Genomic DNA, 24949 nt, shown 5'->3' with positions numbered 1-24949 from the left:
AAACTTCTTAGACGAGTGCGCGTTGTAACGGACAGAGAAGTAGTACTTCCTCTTGTAAGAGATTAAAAAGTTCAGGACTCGCCCTCTCCTCCCCATTATACTTCACTGTCTCGCGATACTTGGACGACGGTAAGGCAAGTCAGACGGAGAGACAAAAGACTGCAGCAAAATAAAGTGATCCTAATTAAATGGCCGTTCGGGATAGGGAGGGATCTTTGTTTGAACGAAGCTTCAGGATCGTCTTAAAGCCGAATAATCGTCGGATCGAGGCATATTTTTTCTACGATTAGAAATATTATTTTTTAGTAATTAAAAGATATTGGATTTATTCCATCATATTGAGATTTCACTGCGAAAGTATATTAATCAATCCACACGAATATCATAGATATTTTCAGCGATTCCACAATCAATTCCTTGCCTCCTCAAGTATATACAATCGTAATTTTACATTGCAACGTTGACGTGAAATTGCTCGGAACAGCTCGTAAAAATGCGAGGCTCTGAGAAATCGTCCGATGACGGCGCGAGCAGGATGTGAAGACAATGAATCTTAAATAAAATTAGGAACAACTCGTCAACGCCGGATAAATGATAGTTTATCTCGCGACAATACACAATAGAACACATTTCGTCGTGTGTAACAAGGTGCTAAGTAGAATAACGAGCCCGATAGTGGGCGAGGGACTTTTCTTTCTCGTCTTGCTGACCTTTCACCAGGATTACGCTTGCAGCGTCGCATGAGAGACGATCGTCGCAATCTCATTGACGCATGCGATCTTTTAGTCGTTGAAAAGAGCGAGGAGAAAGTCGCGGACGAACAAGGCGCAAAGATCGCGGAGGAATAGGCGCGAGAGATCTTCGATAATTTTCTCAGTTGAGAAATTGTTTCGTTCTAACATAATCGTGTATATATAAAGTATGAAATATATTTTAATTATATAACCATTGTTCTAATTCTAATTCTTTCCGGCTTTACTTTCAACGAGCTATTTAATTAAACTGTATTTTTTTAGAAAAGTTTCTTTTTAATTGAAATTTCAAGTCATATTTTTTTTTTTTTAATTTCTTGTATCTTTAAATTTTTTTTTAGAAAGAGACTACACTCTTTTGTCGCAATTCGTTAATATTAGACATTGAATATTTTGGTAATTTAGTAACATCCCGAAAAAAATTAAATTCACGCAAAAGAATAAGTTTACGCAATAAAATTTTGTTAGATCATACAAGTATTTTTTAAAATAAAATAGATAATTCACATGACTTGTCGACTTGTGTATATAACTTTTTTTTTCAAATTAAAAAGAAATTCTTAAGAATAACGGAATTTTCGTAGAAATACCAAGGAAAGATCGATGGCAACTCGAATCAGGCAAAAGTTCCGAAACGTTCCGATATTTTTTTCGAGTCATCACCAGAATCTGATCTTTCGACGGGACGAGGGTGAAGTGCAAACCTACTCGAGTTGTAGAAATTAAAAAATAGAATCATTCTTTTTTTTTAATGAGAGAGAGAGAGAGAGAGAGAGAGAGAGAGAGAAAGTGAGGGTCGAGTCATATTCGAAATTGACGTCGAGTGGTGAAGCGCGAAAATTCGGCAATTATTGTTTCACGCTCCGGGCGTTCACCACGCTGCTTTCCCTCGACCTTTCTTCGAGCGACCGGGCCTTCTTTTCTTTCCCCGGAAGTCGAAAATATTGCCGACTTCCCCGGGGAGGGAAGATGCGAGGCAGGGAGAGAAGCGGGAGATAAGCAAGTGCTCGGGCATAATAAAGGTGTATCGATTCACGGCCGGGCGCTTTTCATATGCAAACCTCGCGGGTGGCCATCCGTTAGGATTATTTCTTCAGATTTTCATGGCCGTATGTGTCCGCGAGAAATGGTAGACTGGCTGAGAAAAGGGGAATGCGCGCGTTATATCGTTTACGACGACTCTTTTATCGAATAAATGGAAAGTTCAATATACCTACATTACACAATTGCACCGTTTCGATGCAATGTTGCGTAATAAATTACAGCACACACGCTTTGCTACAAGCTCTTTTTGAAGGATCTTTATTTATGTTGGAAACTAGTAGTAGGAATGTTGGAAGAAAATTAAGATACAATTACCACTCGATTTTTTTAGATTAAATATTACGTTATAGATTCAATGAGATTGGCTGCCCTTAAAGGTACACGCGAAAATAAACGATGTGACGGAATACAATATAACGAATTAATAAATCTGCACATGCATAAATGCAACATGATGCAAACTTTTGTCACAATATACAAGTACGAGAAGGAGAACGTTCGAAAGATGCCAACAAGATTCGTGCTTAGAAAGGGCACCGGGATCAAATGAACAATATGTCTGCACATGAGATTCGGCCCTCCGACGATAGTGACCGAACGATTTTCTCCAGAAATTACCCGACAAATTGGCCTGCGCAACGTTTACGGGCAAATCGTTTGGAACGCCATTGTTTAACAACGATTCGAACCCTGGTCATCCTACGAATACTTCCTTTCAACCCTTTTACGGAAGACTTAACACGAATTTACCCCCTCTTCCTTCCCTTCGAGATAGCGCCTTTTTGAAAATACCTTTTTGTTGATTATCTATCCTTCGAATGTCGAGAGACAGTCGATAAATAAATAATTTTTCATAAAATTTGTAAATCACAGAGAATTTTCATACGATAAAATTAATTAATTATATTTAAATATTGATAAAATTTACACGTAATCGCAAGAGTATCGATGCGTGATTTCATGAAGAAATTTTAATCGTGTAAGCGACGTTGTAGCGCGCTCTCGAAAATCTTTTTGGACGGGACACATCTGCCGCCCAGTGACGTCATGATATACACAAACATACGCACAAACACACACAAAGGCCTTTAATCCAGAATGGCGTGTGACAATATTAAAATATCGATTAGCCGACGTATGCGACGTATGCACTTTGTTGTCGATACAAGGGCTGCACTTAAAAGGGACAACGTGCAGCGGATCATGTCCAGGTGGGTAGTTTGCGGGTGATTTTAATCATTTTACTGGACCCATTAATTAAATAACCAACCGAGATCAATTTTACGCAGTAACGAGAAATATTCGGCACTTATCCAAACAGATTGATAAATAAAAACAAAAAATTAATTTGAAATCCTCCCTATCTAAAAAAGGTATGTTACGTCGATACTCGAAAGTCTCGAAGTGTATCGTTGCCTCTTATCGCGCTTGCTTCGTAAGCGTATTTTGTGTATATATCGTTAAAAATGTTTAATTAAATAAATGTTTATATAACGTTAATTATTCGTTTGACATAAATCAACTAAGTTTGTTGTAATAATTATTTTACGATATATAATACAATATAATATATTGAAATACACACAACGAAATTACCAGCTTCAATCAATATATTCTGTCATACGTTATTGAAAAACGTATATATATGATACACATACGCTATTAATATCTGGTCTACATCGTGTCTGTAACCGTAGCTAGCGGATCTTTTCCAGTAAATTTTTATTTACGACTCGCTCAACCCACCGCAGAGTGTCGCGGTGGGTTGAGCGGCAAAGAGCCGAAGCCGTTAAAATCGAGCGAATATAGCGACCGGCGCGATTTCATTCTCTCTAAACGAATATTGGAATGGGGCGCGTAACATACTCCTTGTGGTCACTATAGTTCCGCGAAAAGATTGGTCAGACTGCGCTTCACGGATCCTTTATGTCCTTCGTTACTCAGTTTGTCCGTTCAAACCGCAAATCTCGCGAATGCACCACCGTGGGCTATTAACCCTTCGAGGGCCGAGTCTCAATTTATTAAAGGAGTTTATTATCCGAGTTTCTTTTTTTTTTTTTTTTTTCCTCATGAGTTGGCACAAAGACTAAAGCGGGACAATAGTCGCTGAGCGTGTATCTAAAATATTAAATTTTCGCGCATTGTAATTTAAAATCTCAGTGATATTGTACGATAATTTTCAGAATTAACCGAGTTAAGAGTTTGATATACGATGAAAAAGAAACGCGAAAGAACGACATTTTTACTACGAGAAGATTAGAAGTTTGGAATTTAATGTTTAATGCTGTCGATTTTTCTCAGCGAGAGACTTTCCTTACAGCTACTTCGATTTTCTTCTCTGTAGTGTTATACGGGGAAAAGAGAGGAAGACACCGATTCGCCTTACGTAGAGGATGTAAGGGAAAAAAATTAATCAAAAAGCCACTCGACATGGTAATTTAAACGCGTCGTAGCGTCGCGTATATTGAACTCTTCTGCTTTGTAAGCTTTGATGACATTCTTTCTCTCTCTCTCTCTTTCTCGCGGGGTTCCCTTTATGTGAAGCACGCAAAATAAGTGCAAAGGAAGCAAAGAACGCAGCTACCTTGTCATTGTCGAGGAAGAAAGAAGGTAAAATATGAACCGGAGCAGTCGAAACGGAAGCAAACTCCTCTTCAGAGGATCCGCCATGCTGAAAGTTTTCACGTTGATTTTTATAATAGCGTGTGTCATTCTTCTCGCATTCTGTCATTCTATTCCATCGACAATAAGATGTTCGTTCGTTTAAGTAAAAGCGCGCGCGATCGGATTTCGCGTTATTCACATTACACATTTAGATGATCGAAAAAATGCTGGAAAACTAGTACTAAAATACGAGATAAAATGCAAGCGGGCTCTCTGGTTCCGGTGATATGCAAAATATATGACCGAAAAAGTTTCCGACGTCACTTTTTACCCGGGCGTTTCGTTCTCGTCAACTTCCTTCCGCGAGAGAAGAACGGAAGGAAGGAGGACGAAAAAGCCGCAGGACCCCGAAACCCCGAGCGACAGCCAATTCGCAAGCAATTCTCCGCTCACCTCGGGCGGTCCGGGAAGTCGTCAACTCCGCTAGTAGAAGCAGAGAAAGGAGTAGGGGGCGAATCGGAAAGGAGCCATAAAGCTGCCAGGGAAAAACCTCACCCGCGAACGAGAATTAATATTCCCGGAGACAAACGTGACAGATAGATCAAATCTGCATCTCACCGGGAAGCGCTGGTTGGTGTCAATTTCGACGGATTATCGCCCTTCTTTCGTCGCCCTCCTCCACCCCGGTCCGCTCCTTTGCCCTTCAGCCCTTCTCGGAAACGTATATATTGTCCCTCGACGTTCTCCAACGTCATTCTCTTACCCGCGGTGTAACTCCGCTCTCGTGCTTCTCTATTTTCCTGTATATAACCGAATTTCCCTTGCATCACGGATTTTTCTAAACTCGCATCCGTCGTGGATTCGAGTTGGACGAAAATGACAGAAAATATATATCCCGCGTTTTTCCTCGGAAAATTCTTCTACCAATTTTCGAGAACACGGAATCTGAGTATCGTCGCGCAAAGTCGCGTATAATCGAAAAAGGAAAAGAAAAATATATGAAAAATTACACGGAAGAGGGACTCCGGCCCAAACACCGAGGGTTCCAGCACATCCTGTCGATGCCACCCCACGTGCACGTTTCTGATACGCGCTGCTTTACCTGTCCTCATGCAATCCCCGTGAATCAACCGTGCAACGCGCATGCATCGTCCGCCCGTATGGACACGCTCTCGTGTGGACGGCTCGTGCGGACCACGTGGCCGAACAATAGGACGATTCTAATTGGGCTTTTCGACGTGGTTGTCCGGTAGCAAAAAATCCGACAAAAAAGGCGACAAAAGGGGCTTACCGGGGAATATCCCCAGCGGACGAACGGCGGGATGAGCACGAGCGAGTGTATTCTTATAGTGATCGTGGACCAGTTCGGAAAGGGTTAACCCTCTCTCTTTTTCTCTCTTTGCCAGAACATGCTGGCAAAAGAGGGTTTTGGGGCGAGCGCCGCGGAGCGTGATGAAACTTTAAAGAGACACCGGTGTACGAACGACCGCTGATGCATCGCTCCTCGGGAGACACGATTACGTTTGTTCGCGATGGCCGCCCTTATTTCCCGAGACGACAGAAATTTAACTACATTCATGTTTCGATGTACTATTTTTGGGGTAAATTCAGATTCTACGGACAAGTTCATCCCCCATAGTTTGAAAAAAGATGTGTGAAATTTTTCACTCGAAAGATGACGGATTCACGCGAGTATTAAAAATTTTGTATGATTATTTATTTAAATAATTAATAATTAAGTTACAATTAAAATTAATAATTAAATCATAATGATAATTAAATTGACACACTAAAAGCATATAATTATAGGTAAAGTCAGTTGTATAATTAAAAATTATCAATTTTATTATGAGAACAAAACTTTTATTATTTTGAGAATAAAAATCCATCATTAATCAATATTTTTTAACCGTCAAAGTTTTAAATAGAGATTATTATTCGTTGTAAAAATTTATTTTCTCGACAAGGTATATATTATTGTATATTTAATTATATTTTCTTGAAAATCTTTTTAAAAAAAAATTTACGTATCAAGTTGAAAATAATCAAAAGTATATTCGCACGAATAATGTAGACTTCTTTTTAATAAATAACATATACGACGATGAAAATAATTTAATTATAAAGGAAAATACATAGGAAAGCTAGAGCGGTGGTTCTCCGTTATCGAGAGCGAAGAGGCGAAATCCATTCTGCGTTGCAAAGCAGGTTCTTACGTCAATTTACACAGTTAAGCACTGTATAAGAATCTCAAAGGAGAAGCAGTGCATTCATCGCGAATGCCACCGGTGTGAAATTAGAAACCACGATGGAGTCTCACTATTTAAAATTATAACAATAAATACAAGCACACATCATTTTTTATTTTTAATATAATAAATATCATAGTTATATATACATATAGTTTAATTATGAAAATTGTTATTGCGAAACTAATTATTATATTAGTAATATATCTTTTTTCATTTGTAAATTGATTTAATAGAAAAAGAAAAATGGATAAAAGAGAGAGAGAATATTCTTTTCTAAAAGTCATTACGCGATAATCTGAGCTTGTAAACCGCGGGGCACAAAAAGAGAGTCGAAAGTGATCATCAGTTCGATCATGATCGAGCTCCGTTTTACAAAAAAAAAAAACCAAACGCAAAGTAGATAACGTAGTACTTTTATATCCAACGTGTCGCGTCGCCGATTGAGGACGTTCGCGCGCGTTAAACCCTTCGACGTATACATGTGACAATGTAGTTCCCAACAAAAGGGGGTCAGAGAAACGACGCGAGGGAAGACACGAAAGGAGAGAGAGAGAGAGAGAGAGAGAGAGAGGACGAGAAAAGTATAGAGAGGGGGGGGGGAGAGGGGCAGGTTCACCCCAATCCCCGAGCGGGTGGTTTAAATTCAAAAATCGAATCCACCGATCCATTGTTCGTATCCGCTCGACTAGGTTCGACATCACATGGCAGCCCCCTATAACTATACTTTAAAACACCCTCGTCCCCCCCCCCCGTCCCCTCGGGCAACCGACAATTCGCCAAACCAGCATGTGATTTCGGATCGGCACAACGGATTCCTCGATTCACGCACACTTACGGCGATGAAAAAAAAAAAAAAAAGAAAAAACCTGACATACTTTTCCGTCGCTCTAGAACGCTGCCAAATTTCAAATCTATAATACGGACGCCGAAACGCGAAATTGGAAAACGGAATCAATTCGCGGGTATTATTGCGGCTAAATCGCGTTGCGATTTCTCGACACGAGATCGTGTCAATCAATCGATTTCAATATAAAATGCATGAATCTTTATATGTTACAATAATAATAAAAGAAATAATATTCCGGTACGAAAATTTTCAGCAAGCTCATTAATATCATTGTATATTAAATAGCCAAAAAATTAATTAAAATTTTACCTATAAATATATCTTTTGAAGATATTATTATGCTTCAAAATTATTTCTTTTTTTGTATGCAATAGGAAATATATATATCGATATATAGTAAATATATATTACAATAGATACCATATATTAAAGTAGCATTTTATATGAGTTAAAAGACAATTGTCTGTTTCTTGCTAAAATATAAGAATAGCCTTTATAGAAATTATTTTAGCTCGCAGTATCCGAGTTGGATTTTTTAATTTTAATTTTTTAACGAGACAATTTATAATTCTTAAATTTGCCATAATAAAATAAATAAAGGGTTTTATGAATATTTTGTTCATATTGTTATCAAAAATAACTCAAAGGTCGTCAGTCATTTAAAAAGGATTTAAAAAAGATACTGTTCTACATTTAAATGCGTGCGAAGCAAGCGTCGCTATTTTCAGTGACGAAAACGCGAAGCGAGAGAGAGGAGCGCGATAAATAAACTTACCGGAATTGACCGTGTTCGTGTCGGCATCCACGGACTCGATTTTCAGTTTTTTCGGAAGATCCTCCTTGTCATCGTCTGGCGCCTCCGTCCGTCTCTTCGGCGTCGAGCTGGCGCTCGCCTTGAGGTCGATCGGACTTCCGGTATCCGGCCCTGGGCCCTGGGGCGTCGGCGGGCTCTCCAACCGACCGCTCCTCTTGTTGATGGGCGCGGAGATGCTGGGCACCGAGTTCAGCTTCGAGTCCGGGTCGACGGTCTTCAGGGTGAGAGCGTCCTCCGGATCGGAGTCCTCCGGCGCAGCCGTCGCCGGCGGACTGTGGCAGCCCTGAAGGCTGCTGCGACAGTGGTTGACCTTGTGTTCGATGAACCGAACGATCTCGCCGAGGGGGTAGGACGCCCTACAGCCCCCGCATTGGACGGTGTCTGGGGACGTGATACCTTGCGAGGTTTCCGCTGTAACAGAGAGCAGCGCGTTTCCTTTGGAGATGCGTTGAAACTTTGATTAAGCGGACGCCGAGTTAGTTTCATTACATTTACCAAACATTCCTTCTTCTTATTCAATTCTAATTTACTTGCGAATCGGTTAGATTTGATGGTTCCTACACAACGATATCATTCGTGTTTTTTTATTGAAATATTAAATTCAATTTTTTTTTTTATTTTCGAAGGGATAAGTTTTCAGATATTTTTTGTGAGAGAGTTTTTACATAAAGGAATATAATATATAATATGATATACTTTTAGCTTGTTTGTTTGGGGGGAAAAGAAAGTGCCTTTCGAGAAAGAAGTAATTTTTTACATCGGCAATTATAAGTATTACGTTCGATGTAGTATCTCGTCGTATACGGTATTCCATTGTGTGTTATAAGGAACGTATTACTGCAATTATATTCCGCAAAAAAAAACCTTTCAATTATATTCGTTTCCCTGACTCCGGTTGCGAATCATAGCGAAAGCAATATCGGTGTCAGTTTATTACTATCGATATTTACGTGTTATAGATACTATTGCATAATCAAATGTAGACATATGTCTCGCGCATTATTCGCAATGGGACATTAATCATTACGATTTACGATACCTATTAACCAGCTGCAGCTATAATCCCGTTGATGAGGTATCAAAACGAACGGCTCTGTTTGAGCGATTCGTTTCGTCGATAGTCGTAAAAGAACTCTTAATGGAAATTAATTAAATTAATGGAATCAAAACTGGAGATCTACTATTCCGGCGAAATTGAATGAGTTTGAAAATGTTTCTTCCTAGGCTATTATATTTGTTTCAATCGAGCAGGTGAAAAACTATACAGGTATCATATTTGAAGCGCAGGTGATAAAAGTATCGATCTCCTAAAAATTCGGTTCTGAATTAAAGCGACTCTTTTTTTTTTTTTTTTTTTTTTCATTTTCCTGATTCAATTTCCCCGCAATTTCCTTTCGACGATAAACGGCCTCAGACGGTATTCGCCTAATCCGAGCGAGCGGACTTTCCTCGTAACAAACAGAACTAATTTCCCCTTACGCAACCGTTATAATTCACCGTCGTCCGAGGGGCAGAGGGCCCGCGAGGTCAGCCGCAGACGCAACAATTCACTTTTGAGTGTCCTTCAGGAGAAACTACAGCAGAACGGTCCTCGCGACCGTCTTACGTCTCCATTCTCTCGTATCGTTTCGCGCATTAACATAGAGATTGGCAGGAGTAGTCTCATACATCGATCTTTCCCTCGACGAGTCGAGTATCTATATCTATTCGAAATGGGGCTGCCAGGCTCGCGACGAAAACGAGAAAAATCCTCCGACGTCTTGGCAGTCGTTTTCCAGTCTCCCTCCTCTCCCTTCGTTCTCGTCCTTCGAAGTTTTTTCCCTCTCCTCCTGTTTCGTATCTCCGTCTCGCTTCTCGGGGGATCTCCGCTCTCCTCTTTCGTCCTCGTGCGCGGTTTCTTTTTTTTTTGCGGCCTTTACAGCAACCCCTGTTTGTTTACCCCTGGCTGCTGCCAGGGTCTCCTGCTTCGTTCGTTTCGCGCTTTTCGTCGGCGTTCGATTCTTTCTGGGCGGAGCTCGCTTGACCATTGGCTAGGGCGCAAACTCGAGAGCGTTTCAACCCTTTAGAATCCGCGTTACCCCTCGATCAGTGGGCCGAACTTAAGTTTTCGATCAATTTTTTCGTACTGTTTCCATAATTTGAAAAATCTTTACTAATTTCATACACAGAGAGTTTTAGCTTATTTCTTACATAAAATACTTTGATTATTTATCGAGTTTGTATCGAGACAAAATTTTCTAAGTAATTATAAAATTCTTCGATGTTACAATTAATATTATATATGAATATCTTAAAATATCTTTCACATTATATTTTGCATTTACCGATTAGGGGGATTATTCTTTGATTCGTATATCGTGTTCGTTTAATTCTATCAACGTCTTTCAAATGGCGAGCATAACTCGGCTGTATTCCGATAACATTTTGCCGATATCGTGTTCCGATGTACCTTCTTGACGGACCAAAAGCTCTTTTCAACGGATTAGAAAATATTTTCACGAATCTAAGCGTTTCGATAAGAATCTATTTTTTTTGGCCTTTTACCATTCAGAATCGATCCGGTGGAGTTTTTTTTTCGTCGCTTCTATGTATCTGCATCTTCTCGTTTTTCACCGGAAGAATGACCCGGTAGCACAGGAAACGAGATAAGTCTGCAAACTCTCGGTGTGTCGAGACTTGTATTCGGACGAGACAATCGCGTCCCGCATTCTTCGTAGGAACGCGAGATTTTAATCGCGCCTGTTCGTGGTCCTCGACTGACAGTCGAGAACGCGAAAGAAAGGAGGGAACGGAATAACGACGGTAAAAATAACGATAGTAAAAACGACGATAATATTTTCGATAAAAATCCCGGAGACGATGATACAATATAACGGCAACGTCTGGCCACGTCTCACTCTGTCGCTAGTGAAGAGGAGAAAAAAAGATCGGCCGAGCTGGATACGACGATTGGAGAGGTCGAGCGAGAGCGAAAGGAAAGAGCGGAGAGTAGCCTGAATGGACGACGAGCTACTCTCGGATCCGTTATTCGCCTACGATTGAAAAGCGCTCGGTTAGAAACAAGAGACGCGCGACCGGTCGTTAGCGACAATGGGCTTTTGTTTTTTCGGGGGCAGATGTTGGACCAAAACTGTCGGCAGCGCCGGTAGACCCTTCCGCAACCCCTAGCGCGAGGACCGGAGGCTTGGCAGCCTCGTCGAGTTTAAGGTGAGCGAAGGAGGAGAACGGAGGAGACACGTGTCTCTTCGCCACTTCATAAATCACCCGCCTATTTATCCGCGTGCGTCTTCTGGACCCCGTTAGAGTGTCATTTTTTGCGGTCCTAATCAGATGTATCTGATTATAGCCTTTCCATTGAAATCTGTACGAATGTTTTTAGCTCTCTTTTTAAGAAATTTCCTAACGCGATATATGTATTATATAAATAATGTCAAATCGCTATAAATGAATATTAAAAATACGATTACGAGGCGTGGAAGATTATGAGGAAATTGTTAGAAAGATCATTTTTTTTTGTATTGAAATTTTTGTTACGATACAAAACACAAGCAATTACCGAGTAGAATATTTGGTATTGATATTAAGAGTTTTAAATAATTTACAGTACAGAGTTGATTTAAAAATATTTATCAAATATTTTGAGAAATTATTTTACGATAATCGACACGAAATATTTATCAATAAAATAAAACGTTTATTCTAAAAAAAAAAAAAAAGATATGTTACTTTTGTCCTCATCCATTATCGTTATCAAAATGTTAAAATACCGGACTGCGTATAACGCGATACACATTTCTGATTTTGATGACGACAATTATTATTTCTCGCATAAAAATGGACGCGGTTGCGCGTGCATGATGAAGGACCACGTATATACGAGGAAGAGGGGAGAGAGAATGCGAATATAGTCGAGAAGAGAGATAACGTTAAGATATAATATTGCCCGGCGAATGTAAGTTGGATTGCTTACAAATTGGCCTATACATCCGTAATGTTGCGATCACCAAGCCCGGTGGCCCCTATCGCCAGCGTCCTCGTAATTTCCATCTACGAGTGGAGGAAGGACGCGCGTGCGGGAATCTCTGCCGAAAATGTTCCGAGTGTTATTAGTTTTTCCACATTAATTTTCTTTCTTACGTTTTCTCAGCAAGATACACACCGAGGCGAATCGGAGAATCGATTCTCGACGATAGTTCGCGTTGACGACGCCGTCGGTCATTCTCCTGTAGCGGGCAAATTCCATTCTTCGAAAATCGATATTTAGATTTTATGATTCGCGACGATTGACAATTGCAATTCTTTTGAGATGTATTTAACTCTCTCAATCTTACAAATTTTAATTAGATTTAGATTAAAGAAGAGAATTGAGGATAAATTGAAAAGAGAGATAGAGTGATGGAGGACGAGAAAGAAAATTATTTGCTCTCGAATCAATTGAAAATCGAATAAAAAGAAAAATTTACATTGATCGATAAAATTAATTATATAAATTATTATTATACTTTGACGTATCTTTGCTTAATTATCCTCAGTTTCATATTTGCATTAAAGCTGTATCTTTATTTGTATAGTGTTTAATCGCAAATGACAAGTACGTTTATGACAGTTCGCCGACGTTTTTCCACGACGCAACGTGACCCTATGCGAGCGCGCATCGCCCGGAAACAGAGAAACGGACGAAGAGATGTATCCCGAGGCGGTATCCTTGTTAGGACATCCGTCCTGTCAAAACGTCCACAGGACACATCGGAGCACAATCGAATTACGATCATCCCCAGGGCGAGCTCCGACCGTAACCAATAATTCCATTATCCATTAGTATTGGGTCGCGGCAATTTCCTTCGCCGACCGGAGGAGGAATCGCGCACCGCGTACGTGTGGCAGCCGATCCTCCGAAGCGAAACCGATCGGGAAAACGGGATAGATTCTCGGCACACGTTCGCATCGACGCGGGCAAAGATGGACAGATCCGTGACGCGATCGCAAATATCACCAGCCTTATCCATAATAGAACGTCGTCGCGTCATTTATCGGCGCGCAGCATCTCACGCTTTCCGAGCTGTCCGAGAACGATACTGCGCTTTTGACGTAATTTTGCGATATATCCGATTATAATACATTCTCGTTGATCGCGCGCTTTAGATAATTTATATATAATTAACGACAAAATTAGAGACAGACGTCTATTTGTAATTTTGCTATGCAAATATACATATGTATATGGTATATACGTAGATACAATGTGGTTGACTCAAGTTTTCACTCAGTTATTTTTTTAAATACGTTTTTTTTTTAAGTATAGAATTACTTTGCTTTTCCACTTATACCTAAAAGCAATACGAGTGACAACATCTTATCTACATTATCAAATTTATCATAAAATATCTTATAAAATTATAGTAAAATAGATATATTAATCCATTTTTTTAAATAAAATTGTTATGGGTAATATTGAAAAAAAAAAAGAAAAAAGAAAAAAAATGATTAAAAATTTTTGTTTAAATCATATAGATCTATCTAAACAAAATAAATTTTATTCGAAACATTTATTATATATGCGTATATATGTATGTACGTGTGTGGGGGAAAGCGAAAATGTGTGGGAGAGGGGTAGCGAAAATAGGGGAAGGGGGTATCAGGATACATTTGTATAACAAATCTGTACCGAAATTGAAACTTTGAACATTCGCATGATAACATTCATACAGGGGAAACCACTCTTCGAAGTCGCGTTTATCGTCTCTAATCGTCTCAGTAGCAGAATCACATGTTCACGTAGGTAATTCCTTGTGCCGCGCTCCGTCGCGCGAGTTATCTGGTTATCGCCGCTGTACTTGTGCCTCGCGCAAATCGCGTCTGATAAGAGATAACGCGCCGCTCGTTCACAATATTATCAATGATTCTTTCGCCCGGAATCACTCCGCCATAATTACCTTTGTGCGCCATCGTCGATTAATTACGTCTTTCCGGATGTATACGAGCACTCCCTATCGCGAGCGAGACTCACCGCCAGATCAATTGATCGCGGATCCGATCGAACGCGACGCGAGATCGTCGTCCTAGCGACGGGGCCCCCCCGTTCTCGCGAACGACGCCTTCGTTTTTGATATTCGGGGGACGCGAAACGATTCTCATCGCCGTACCCGAGATCTGATTTCCTCCATGCTCGGATGCTGACTGGAGCATCGGGGCGCGTATAGGGCCGGCCAAGGGCCCCCGACAGGATATCAAAAAGAATAGAAAGGACCTACCGGCACGCGTGCCGATGGAGGGGACGAATTTTTATACGAATCCCCCACTTTACAAATCCCGTACGCACGTCCTCTCTCGGACGCGTTCTTCTTTCTTTATCTGCCTTCCTCTTTCCTTCTCTCTTTCTTCGAGAACCCTTCGCGTTGTCGGGTTTTTCTCGCGGGGTCAAAGAGTTTTTCGAATTAACCCCGGTACGTGTTCCACGGCCGTGCGTTTCGTTCTGCTCAAGGCGCACCTATGCTCCGTACAAAGGATTCAAAATGGCGCATGTATGCCGTTTTTTCCTCCCTTTACAGACCCTTTCTACCCCGTCGCATATATCGCGTGCATGCGCGCGTCCTGTGGAAAAAAAAAAAGAAAAAAACAGAACCGACCAGAAAAACGAATCCGTTTGTGAGCAGCGAGCTAGATTTGAGACAGACCCGAATGGTAAGTTCTAAAGGTCCATCGACCTCGTTCTCACAATTGGATCGATTTTTTTTTCTCTCCTTGTAGATTTTCTCGAGTTTCACCTTTCTCGATCCCCTCGGATATCTTCGATATCGCGCGAACGGTACCTCTAACGGGTTTTCTCTTTTCAAACGAAATAAAGGTTGAGCGGTGTTTTTTTTTTTTTTTTTTTTTTTTACCGATCATCGATCTCGCCCGCGTAGAGCGAGGGTGTGTTAAACTGAATGATCGCAGGTAATTTTGTCGGGGTACCAAATTACGTCTCCTAAATCTTACGAAAGCGAGATATTGATATTTTTTTCATAGCTGTTTAATTTTAATAATAAAATAAATGCAAGCAACTTTCTTGGATTCGGAATAGCATTTAAATATAATCTACAATTGCGTTTTATAAATATTGTAAAATATTGACTAAATATTAACTAATTTGGTATATATTTTCTTACCGATCTCGTTCTGAAAACTAAACGATCGTAGATTGTAGTCGAAATAAATACTGTAATTAAGCTTCATGAATATTGCAGAATGTTGAATAAGGTATCTAATTTAAGATATACGTCAACTATGTGAATGTCTTTATCGATCTCATAAAAATGACAGAGTACAAATCTATTATAACCGCATCACCATTCTTTTAAGATTACATCGATACACCGATTTCTTTTTACGTCTCTCTTATAGATAAAATATTAATTATCTGAAACAATTATACATATATGTGAATATGATTTAATAATCGAAACGTATCAAAAGATATAAAATGAGATTCAATAATAAAATTGCCACGTATTAACTTGACAGTGATCCACTAACCACTCGCCGGAAACTGCTTCCATTTTCGATAAATCGTGCAAACTTTCAAAGAACAGTGTCCGTCATGGAAAGTGGAGCGCATCGTCAAATCGGACAAAAATATCAGTTTGATCTCATAGGCCGATAGGAATCTATCCTGAACAAACGGGTGAAATCAGTGACCACATTGGGTATCAGAAAGGCCCCAGGGAGATCGCTAGAAAACTGCGTTCCTCTGTTCCGCGCTTGGCGACCAGACGGTTATGAGAAATATGAAATCTGGTTCTCACGGATTCTGAATGGGGTACAGACTGTCTCTCACTCTCTCTCTCTCCCTCTTTCTCTTGATACTCGCCGTCTCGTTCACTCTCGCGTTCCGTCGCTCCACATGCGTATCGTGGGAGGATCTCGAGACCCGCGCGGGTCGCCCTTTGTGAGCTCGGCAGCAGGACATTGTCCATTGAGGAACGGCCAAAACAGGTCCTAGAGAGAGAGTTGACCTGTCTCTCCCCCTCGCGTACACCTTTTCATTCGCGCGCCTTTCAAGGAAAACCCCTTTCCCCGATTTTTCTCCATCAAAATAAATCATACAGTTATGCGTCCGCGGACATACAGCTGCGTGCTTTGACGTGCGGTAGCTTGGACATTGCGGATTCCGAATGTCCCGCGCCCCCGTCGCGTTTTCGCAGAATATTTCTCAGACACGCATGGCCTTTAGAACGCGTCTCACCATTCGTGAGACACGACTTCGACGTTCCTCGCATCCTCGTGGACTCCTGGGAACGTCGTCGTCGTCGTCTCATCGTCGTCGTCGCGTCTCCAATCGCCGCCGCAATCATTTTCACAACATGGCGGTGTTATAACAGACGTGGGAAAAAGGCGACCAGCGATACGAAACGAAAAGTTCGCTTCGATCTCGAAAGTTACGAGGAGTTTTATTTAATGTCTGTCGAACGCGCGATGATTGATTGATAAAAAAAAACACACACACACAGAAATGTTAAAGAGAGCATATGATATCGGTTAGTCAATCATTGAGTCATCATCTGAACTAAATTTGATTTGAGAAATAAATTAACTTTACGTAGAACTTGTGGATAAAAAGAAAATTACAAATATCATACTGGTAGATATTGATGGACTGGGAATCCTTGACAACCGCAATTTCTCTTAATTACAAATAATAGAAAGCGAAGAGATTGTTGGAGTGACGTTCTTTAATTAGGAAAAATTACGACTTGAAGGGCTTTGATGATTTAAAGTTACATATAGATAAACTGTAGCTTCAATAAAATTTAAAAAATTTTTCAAACTTACATTAAATTAAAAATATTACACGCATTCTATCAATCGCAGAATCAAGCATCATGTGCGCAAGATTTCTTCAAAATAAATTTATTCTCAAGAAATACGCGGTAGATCCCCATCTGTTTTTTTTTTCCGATCGATTACGAGCGACGGAAAAAATATATCGTTAAAATTCACTGATAGAGATACACGCTGTCATGACATGCCACCATTCAGCGGGAATCGCCGACACGTTTTTCGTACGATGATGATGAAAACCATGCATCGCTGGTTCGCTTTAACTGTGTTGGCCTACCATATCATCCCCGACAATGATGGAAAAACAAACGACGAGCAACGAGAGGATTGCCATTGAGAAACGCGCGTAGAAACGCAAATCCGCGCCGTGGCTTTGTATTGTCCGGCCTGACCTGTCTCTTTCCCACCCGCATACTCTGTCGCTTCCCTTCTCTCTCGCTCTTGCCGATTAATTAGAAAGTTCTGCGATAAAGAGAAAGAGAGAGAAAAGGGAAACGTGAGGGGGAGGGCCGCGGGGGAAGCGCTTGCTTGTTACATTATTCAAAACGTCCCCCTCTCCCTTCCCCCCTTTTCACCCCCGCGACGAAACTCTCCGCGCTACGCCACCGCAAAACATCCGAATGCGAACTTTTGACAACGCGCGAAGTGCCGAAGCGTGTCACGCGAAATAATTAACGATCGCGCGAGTTTTCTCGGGCGAGAATTAATGCGCGCGAAAGCTCGCCGGTAATTTTCGAAACGTCGTCGTAATCGTGGTCGTCGTGGAGATGTTTATGCGTTGTAAGCGTTACGCACGCGCCAACGCCTCGATTCGCGAATTGTAAATTTATTCTCCGACACTTTGGCACCGCCAAACATTTCGTTCGCAACTTTCCGCACCGTATTATTGAGAATCGCGGCTATTGTGCATTCACATCGAAGTATAGTATATTTGATATGAATATTTCAAAATATATTACTTTATAACTGTTGAACTTTTCTTCGCTGTCAAGCACCTAGAAACCTAGAATCCCTCTAGTATTATTTTCTTTACTGTTGTAATAGAATTCGCGCGCACGTGTTTCTATGAACATCTTTATTTCTGTTTGATTAAAATTACTCGAGAAAGATGGTATAATATGGCCAGATGTAAATATATATAATTAGTTATGAAAAGATCTGGTAACATATGTAATTTTTTACATAATTATATAAAATATTATTATTATTTTTCATAATTCTATATATATTTGCATCTGACCATATTATATCATTTTTTCTCGAATAATTTGAGAGAAAAAGAAATGAAAAACATATTTATGCTTTTAAAATTATATCAAAATGCTTTATGATAATAAATTAAAGTTGATAACAATTTTTTTTTATATAAAAATATATATACAATAATAATTGTACAATAACATCGCACAATATCTAAACAATTTTCTCGAATATTGAATAATTGCTTGACATTAAATATTCGCATCTTGCGTTGCGCATTCGCCGAGAAGCGGCCATTGTAATTTTCGCATATAATGCGCATAAGAAACTATGACCCTAAACTCATTTTTTATAATAATGATTCTAGGCCCCCCCCCCCCTACTCATCGCAAGGCCACCCGCGGGCCCCGCTCCGCGATTGGTCCGGTCCCCGCAATAATCGGCTCTCTTCGGCCAGTCAGTAGTCCTTCGCTCTCTCGTGTCAATCGAGCTTATGAGAAAAATCGAGAACCCCGCAGAGCAATTCTGCATCTTGCGACCAATCGAGAGTCTTCGCGTTACAAAGCTTCGCGACGCTTTTTTATCCACGTCTCATTCCGCTTTCTAAGCCGGACGTGATTTTTCGCGTCACCTTTTGTCTCGTCGCTTTGCCTCGGCCTCGACTTTTTGACCATTTACATGACCATTTCTTTATGTCGCCCATTATCGCCTCGTTAAAGCAAATATCCGATTTGGCTCGCCGACCCGAAAATCGCGTTCGACAGCGTCATTTCCCTTTCCGGTATTCAATGAGATACTCTTTATGCCGTAGATTAAAAAAGTCCAGATATATTGCGATATTTCTTTGACTTTCACGTAGATAAATACTGCACATTCACTTGCTTGCAGAACGTTAACAAAAGATATTTAGTAGCAATTGATTTTAGTAACTTTGTTTAGCAACTTTGTTTTAAATATGGCGATGTAATAAATACAATAGTAAAAAAAATTAAGATTTTAGAAAAAGATATTTAATGAGTTTAGTTCCTTTGATTTTATACAAGTATAATTCCAAAGAGATTTTTATTAAAACGATAATAGAGCAATCTCTGAAAGAGTATACTTGACGCTGTCTTGATTATGTATATATTTAATTAATTAATATTATATATTTTTATATTTTACTTATACGTATTTAATTTACATACATCATACATTAATATATCTTATTTATATATTTAATTTAGTTTTGCGAGAGAATTGTGGAATAATGTATATTCATATTCGCAAATTTTAGGGCATTACGAAATAAAAACTAAGAATACAATGTTGAAAGAATAGTTGACGCTTATCAATATGACCTCGAATCGTATGCAAGATTACGAGATAATCGTAACGCCGAGCAGCTCGGTCGCATTGTTGTTCCTTTATAGCTCAATCTTCCAGCGCGGAAGCATTAAGAGCATAGGGACAGTTTCAGAGAAACTCGGCTGCTCTAGACACTTCCTCGATAAATACGACTTCCTCAAGGTCTCACCGACGCGGCCAAGAGGAGGCAACGAACCCATCCAGGTATCGAACTCGCGCGTAAAAAGTAATCTTCAAGGACGCGCCATTAAAGCGAGGAGTCTCTTTCTTCCCTTTTAATTACGCGCTTCCGGCACTCCCGACACCGCGAGTTGTTCCCATTAAGAAAGCCGGGTAAAGTAGCTCTCCGGTCGAAGTTTCCGCAGGGGCCAACGCACGCCGTGGGGCCGAGAAGGCGAGAGAGCGCATAACTAGATCCAACCTCGAACCCGACGCGACGAGTCCAAGGGAATATCTATAAAAGCACCACGTTCCTCCCTATTCCCCTGAACTTGGTCTCCAACGCATCGTATTTATAGAAATGCCGCGAGCCGTCCGCGTATATACGCACACCACGTGGTTTACATACGCGCGCCGGTCGTGGAGGATTAGATTATAACGGGTGGCCACGAGGAAGGAAATGCCTGGACCAGCAGCACGAGAGAGTGCAGGCGCATGCTTTGACATGTGATATAGATTATCCCTCCTTGTTTAATCTCGTCTTGTATAAGAAGTTAGTATAAATTGTAGCTGAATCTTGTCTAAATATTGTATATATATTTTTTCATAAAAATTTAGAATATTTTAATTCTCTTTATTTATGAAATTAAAATAAAGAATAATAGATAATAACGCCATAAATAATTAAATAAATCTGTAAAATAGTTTTCAATGAATAATTTACAAGGCTTTTTAAAACAGCAAGAAACATTGCGGGGTAACGTGTAACAAAAACATATTGACAAGAGCGATCATAATTAATTTAGAAAACAATAATATCTCGTCGATGTATCCAACAAAATGTGCCCGATGAAAAAAAGCAATCGTTAATAATCCTAATTGGATCGATCTCAGTGACAGGTACACTCGTGGCAAAGTCGAATTTCCTTCTCTCTTCTCGCACGCGGGGAGACACGGCGTAGTGACCTTTTGTCAGGTAATCTACGAGGTGTCGTCGATGATTGTCCGGAAAGGGGACCGGCCACCTTACATTTTCAAAGTGGAAGGAGACGCTCGGTAGTGACCCTTGGTCAGGTAGCCGGTGCTGAGAGTCGGATCCGTTCTCTCCCCTCCCCGTCCTGCTCTTCTGACAAGTGAACGGCCGACAAAGCCGTATAATAATACGAACAGATTATCGTTTCGAAAGGTGTGTTCGCACCTCTCAGGAGGAGGATCTCGGATAATAATGGACAATGGACCAGGAAACCGACACCGCAAACAACATAAATTTTCGTCGCAGCGCCTTCTCGGACAGTCTCGGCTTACCGGACATCTCCGTGCCCCTCTTCCTTTTTTTTTTCACGAGCGCAACTCGACGCTGCCCCCTGCTTTTCTTCGACGGCGACCGTCCCACCCTGGTAAAATTGTCCGGCCACCGTGGACGCGCGCGCTTGTAAATCCATTATTTTGAATACGAGTCGAAGCGAGACCCGATCCTCTTCCGAATCCCTCTTCTATCCTCTATAGAATCGCTGTTTAAGAAAGCCAAATATTTTCATTTGTAGCGACGTTAAGTCGACGGACGGAGGTTTATCCGTACAACACGTAGCTCCAAATTACTCCTTCCTTCTTTTAATTTAATACGCATATGTATATTGGAATCTCTCTTTGAATATTTTCCATATTTAAATAAAAATTGCGAGAATTTTTTTAATCGTCTTTACGCGTCGTCAACATTTTTTAATTACCGGACGAGTTTCAAAGTCAAACAAAAATTATATCCTTTTATTTTAGAGGATATTAGGATCGATAAAAAAGAAATATCGATCGGCCATTCGCTCGCGGTTCCGCGATCTCTTAACCCCTTTTTAAGGGTGGGTGTAGCACGGAGGCCAATAAACCGGGTCGACCGAGCCTCGCGAACGTACCAGACGACATCGTATTTCAGCCGAAATTGCCCACCGGCAGATTGGATGGACGATATACAGCCCTGTTGTTACCGAGTTCGGAGAAACGTGTCGTATCGACGTCGTCTGTCCTGGTCCGCGTCCTGTAAGGACATCGCGAGGATTGAAAGAGAGTCCGATGAGTAATTAATGCCTGTCCCCGTAATGTATAGTCCGCTCTATTTTCCCCTGCAGCTTCTTCGATACCTTCGTATCGGAAACGTACCTCTCGCTAGTTTCTCTTCTCGCGTATATATCAGATGATTAACTTGGTGCGAGCTTACTTTTGCGAAAGTTTAAGTGCGAGCGAGTCTCCGTTATTATTCATTCTTCCGTGCCATCGAATCTGCTAATTTTAGCGAATCTAATAAGTCGAGGCGCGGATTTGAATTTGTGAGATAAAAAGATGTTTAAAATATAATTAATTATTAATATAATCTGTTTAATTTGGTTTTTCTTATCATTTCTATAGGAATAACTCAAGTTTTACGTTTTCATTTTTACGAATAACAAGATGGATCGTTTAGTTTTAATTTCTTATTTACTACAGTATATTGACTATCTTTGCATCCATCTAACGCATTGCGAAGCGAAAAAGTCTAATTACGCTCAAGAGAATCGTTTCTTTCTTTTTTTCGGGGGGAAAAAGAGTTTATATTAGGGCAAGTGTTGACATTCAGTAGCGAATATCAATGCAACATCGGACGGTGACGATGAGTGGTGCCATCTCGATATTGGCCGACGAACTGATCGATTTCTCGAATATACGTGTTGCATTGAATTATTAATTAAAACATATTAATGAAAATATCGCGTATATATATTAATGTTGATTAACATTGTCGCATTAATTATACCGCGACGAATCAATATATCAATGTGTTCATTTGAATTGCTTTCATTAGAAATCGACACGTTACCGCGCGCCAATTAAATTATCTGTTCATTAAACGCATAATAAAATATCAGTGAATATTATTGAATATTATTTCCATTACGAAAACCTCAATTTCGATTAACTTATAATATTAAAATCCTCGTGCAAATATTGATAATGCCATCATAAATACTACATCTCATTCAATCACGCTGACCCAAAATCAACTCGAAGTGTATCTCTTTTACCGCTGTTGCAATTAATATTACACCCATCCGCATCGCACACGCTCCTGCGAGCTTTTTTGTTTGGAGAATCTAGAGTTCCTTCCTCTTACCTGGTCGCGTGGCTGGGGATTTCCGACACGGCGCGGCGAGGGAGAGAAAGGGACGGGTGAGAAGAGGGATCGCGAGGAGGAGGAAAGGGTTCGGCCACGCGCCGCTCCCCCGGCGCCCTAAACGTTAATCTAGGAAATCAAATCAAAGCGGTTTCTTTTTTAACCGAGGAGTCTCCTCTCGGAGACGACTCGGAGGGAGAGAGAGAGAGAGAGAGAGAGACGCATTCGAAAGAGGGGCGGGAGATAGAGAGGAAGAAAGGGCCGCTTCCGACGGGCCGCGTCAAAGACAATATCCAGCGCGTACACGCGCAAAAGGCGCATATGTCGCGCACGTGCCGGCGGGGGGCAAAGCTTCAGCGCTCTCTGTTTGCTAAATAACAGCCTCGTGAGTATCTCTGGGACTGGATATAGGGCGCGCAAGAAACCCCTCTCGGTGGCCGTAATCGCGAGCTCATTAACCTCCGCCGCGCGGCGTTTCATCAAGCGTTTAGAAAAAGAAGACCTTGCTTCGAATGAACGTAACAAAGATATATCCGCGTGCTTTCTTTCACGGATAAACTGAACGCGAGAACATAAAGCTATTCAAGCGAGGAAATCATTTGTATCGTGATTGCGTTAAGAAAAGAATGATCTTCACCCACCCAAGCTCGGTGTTTGCTAAACGTCAAATTTCCTTATACTAGGTTTTTTTAAAATGCGACGGCACCTGTAAAATAATGATTGACATTTGTGGGAAAAAGATGGCAGTTGGAATCTGAACAATTGTCATTTGACTTTTCCTTAATTCCGTAATTATGGTAAAAAGGATTTTCTGGCGTGAATAATTTTATATTTTCGCGTTCGATTTATCTGCGAAAGAAAGCGAACATATCTATATATCTTTGTTACATTAATTCATAGCAAACCGTAAATGCGACAATTAAAAAAAAAGGCGTGGTCAGTTTAAGGACCTTCCGGCGATGAGTGACTATGCGGAGCGGTCAGTTAACTTAGTTAACAGATTATTTCGGTCTTTAAAGATTAACACTTGAAGGCTTATCGCGTTATCGCGATTCGGATTATGCGGAATACCTGCGGCGACTCCATTGACTAGGACATTATGTGGTTATCGCACGTGGATGGAGACAAAACGCAAATGGCGCGTGATTTACAGCATTAGACGGTCATGTATTTGGTAATTAAAAATTTGCAAAAGATGCACGATAAATAGAAAAGATCAAAGTTTTTCTTCCAATTCTCTTGGAAAGCAATTTTCATCAATTTTCGTCAAATTGATATCGTTTTCTATTGATGCTTAAGAAATCATCATCAATCGAATACGAACGTACGACATAAAAAAAACTCCCATGTTATAAGCGAAAATGCCTTTGAATTAAACGCCCTGAATTTAAATGACAAATAAAAATTTAAGTCAATTAATCCAAAATGTAAAAAAATTAGGAGATTCAGCATATTTGAGAATCTTCTTAAGAAAAATCTTTTTATAACATTTAAATTATAGCGAGCGAAAAATTAATGTTACATGATACATCTTAATGACCTATTTAATTATCAGGCTTCGTGCAAATTATTATGTTCTTTCAATAATAATCAGCGACATTATTCGCGACGGTTGACGTCAATTTTGCGAGAGAACATATTCGCGCCGATTGTCGGATAACTCGTAAACACTTGTCCGTTTAAACATAGTCGTTGCGGACGAGCACGCGATCTTACGATAAGATATATTGGATAAGTAAGGGCGCGAGATTTATTTACCGCTGTCTATCCTGATGGGATACGTACGTAAAAGAAGGGATGGGGGCGAGTGACGCAACATCGCCTCGAGGATAATCCCGAGTTTGCAAACACGAATTTGAAGCTTCGAGAGGCTGCGGAATTTGCGCCGCGTCGAAATCTCTGGACATTGCGAACATTTTTCTAACTCGATTGATTCCCCCTCCCCCCCCCCCTCCCCCCCTCTACCCCCCG

General features: G+C 40.6%; 1 protein-coding gene across 1 annotated transcript in view; it reads right to left on the bottom strand.

The window, feature by feature from the left end:
- Cph (BCL11 transcription factor chronophage) overlaps positions 1-24949 on the bottom strand; it is a 33721-nt gene that overhangs the window by 4487 nt on the left and 4285 nt on the right. The window contains exon 2 of the mRNA XM_070300325.1: positions 8275-8724. Coding sequence (XP_070156426.1) covers positions 8275-8724 — 450 coding nt within the window. The remainder of the gene's footprint in view (positions 1-8274; positions 8725-24949) is intronic.

The sequence above is a fragment of the Polyergus mexicanus genome, unplaced genomic scaffold, assembly GCF_030449975.1.
Source record: "Polyergus mexicanus isolate NDT 795.1 unplaced genomic scaffold, iyPolMexi1.0 SCAF_8, whole genome shotgun sequence".
Lineage (NCBI taxonomy): Eukaryota > Metazoa > Arthropoda > Insecta > Hymenoptera > Formicidae > Polyergus > Polyergus mexicanus.
This window is presented reverse-complemented; position numbering and strand designations above follow the sequence as displayed.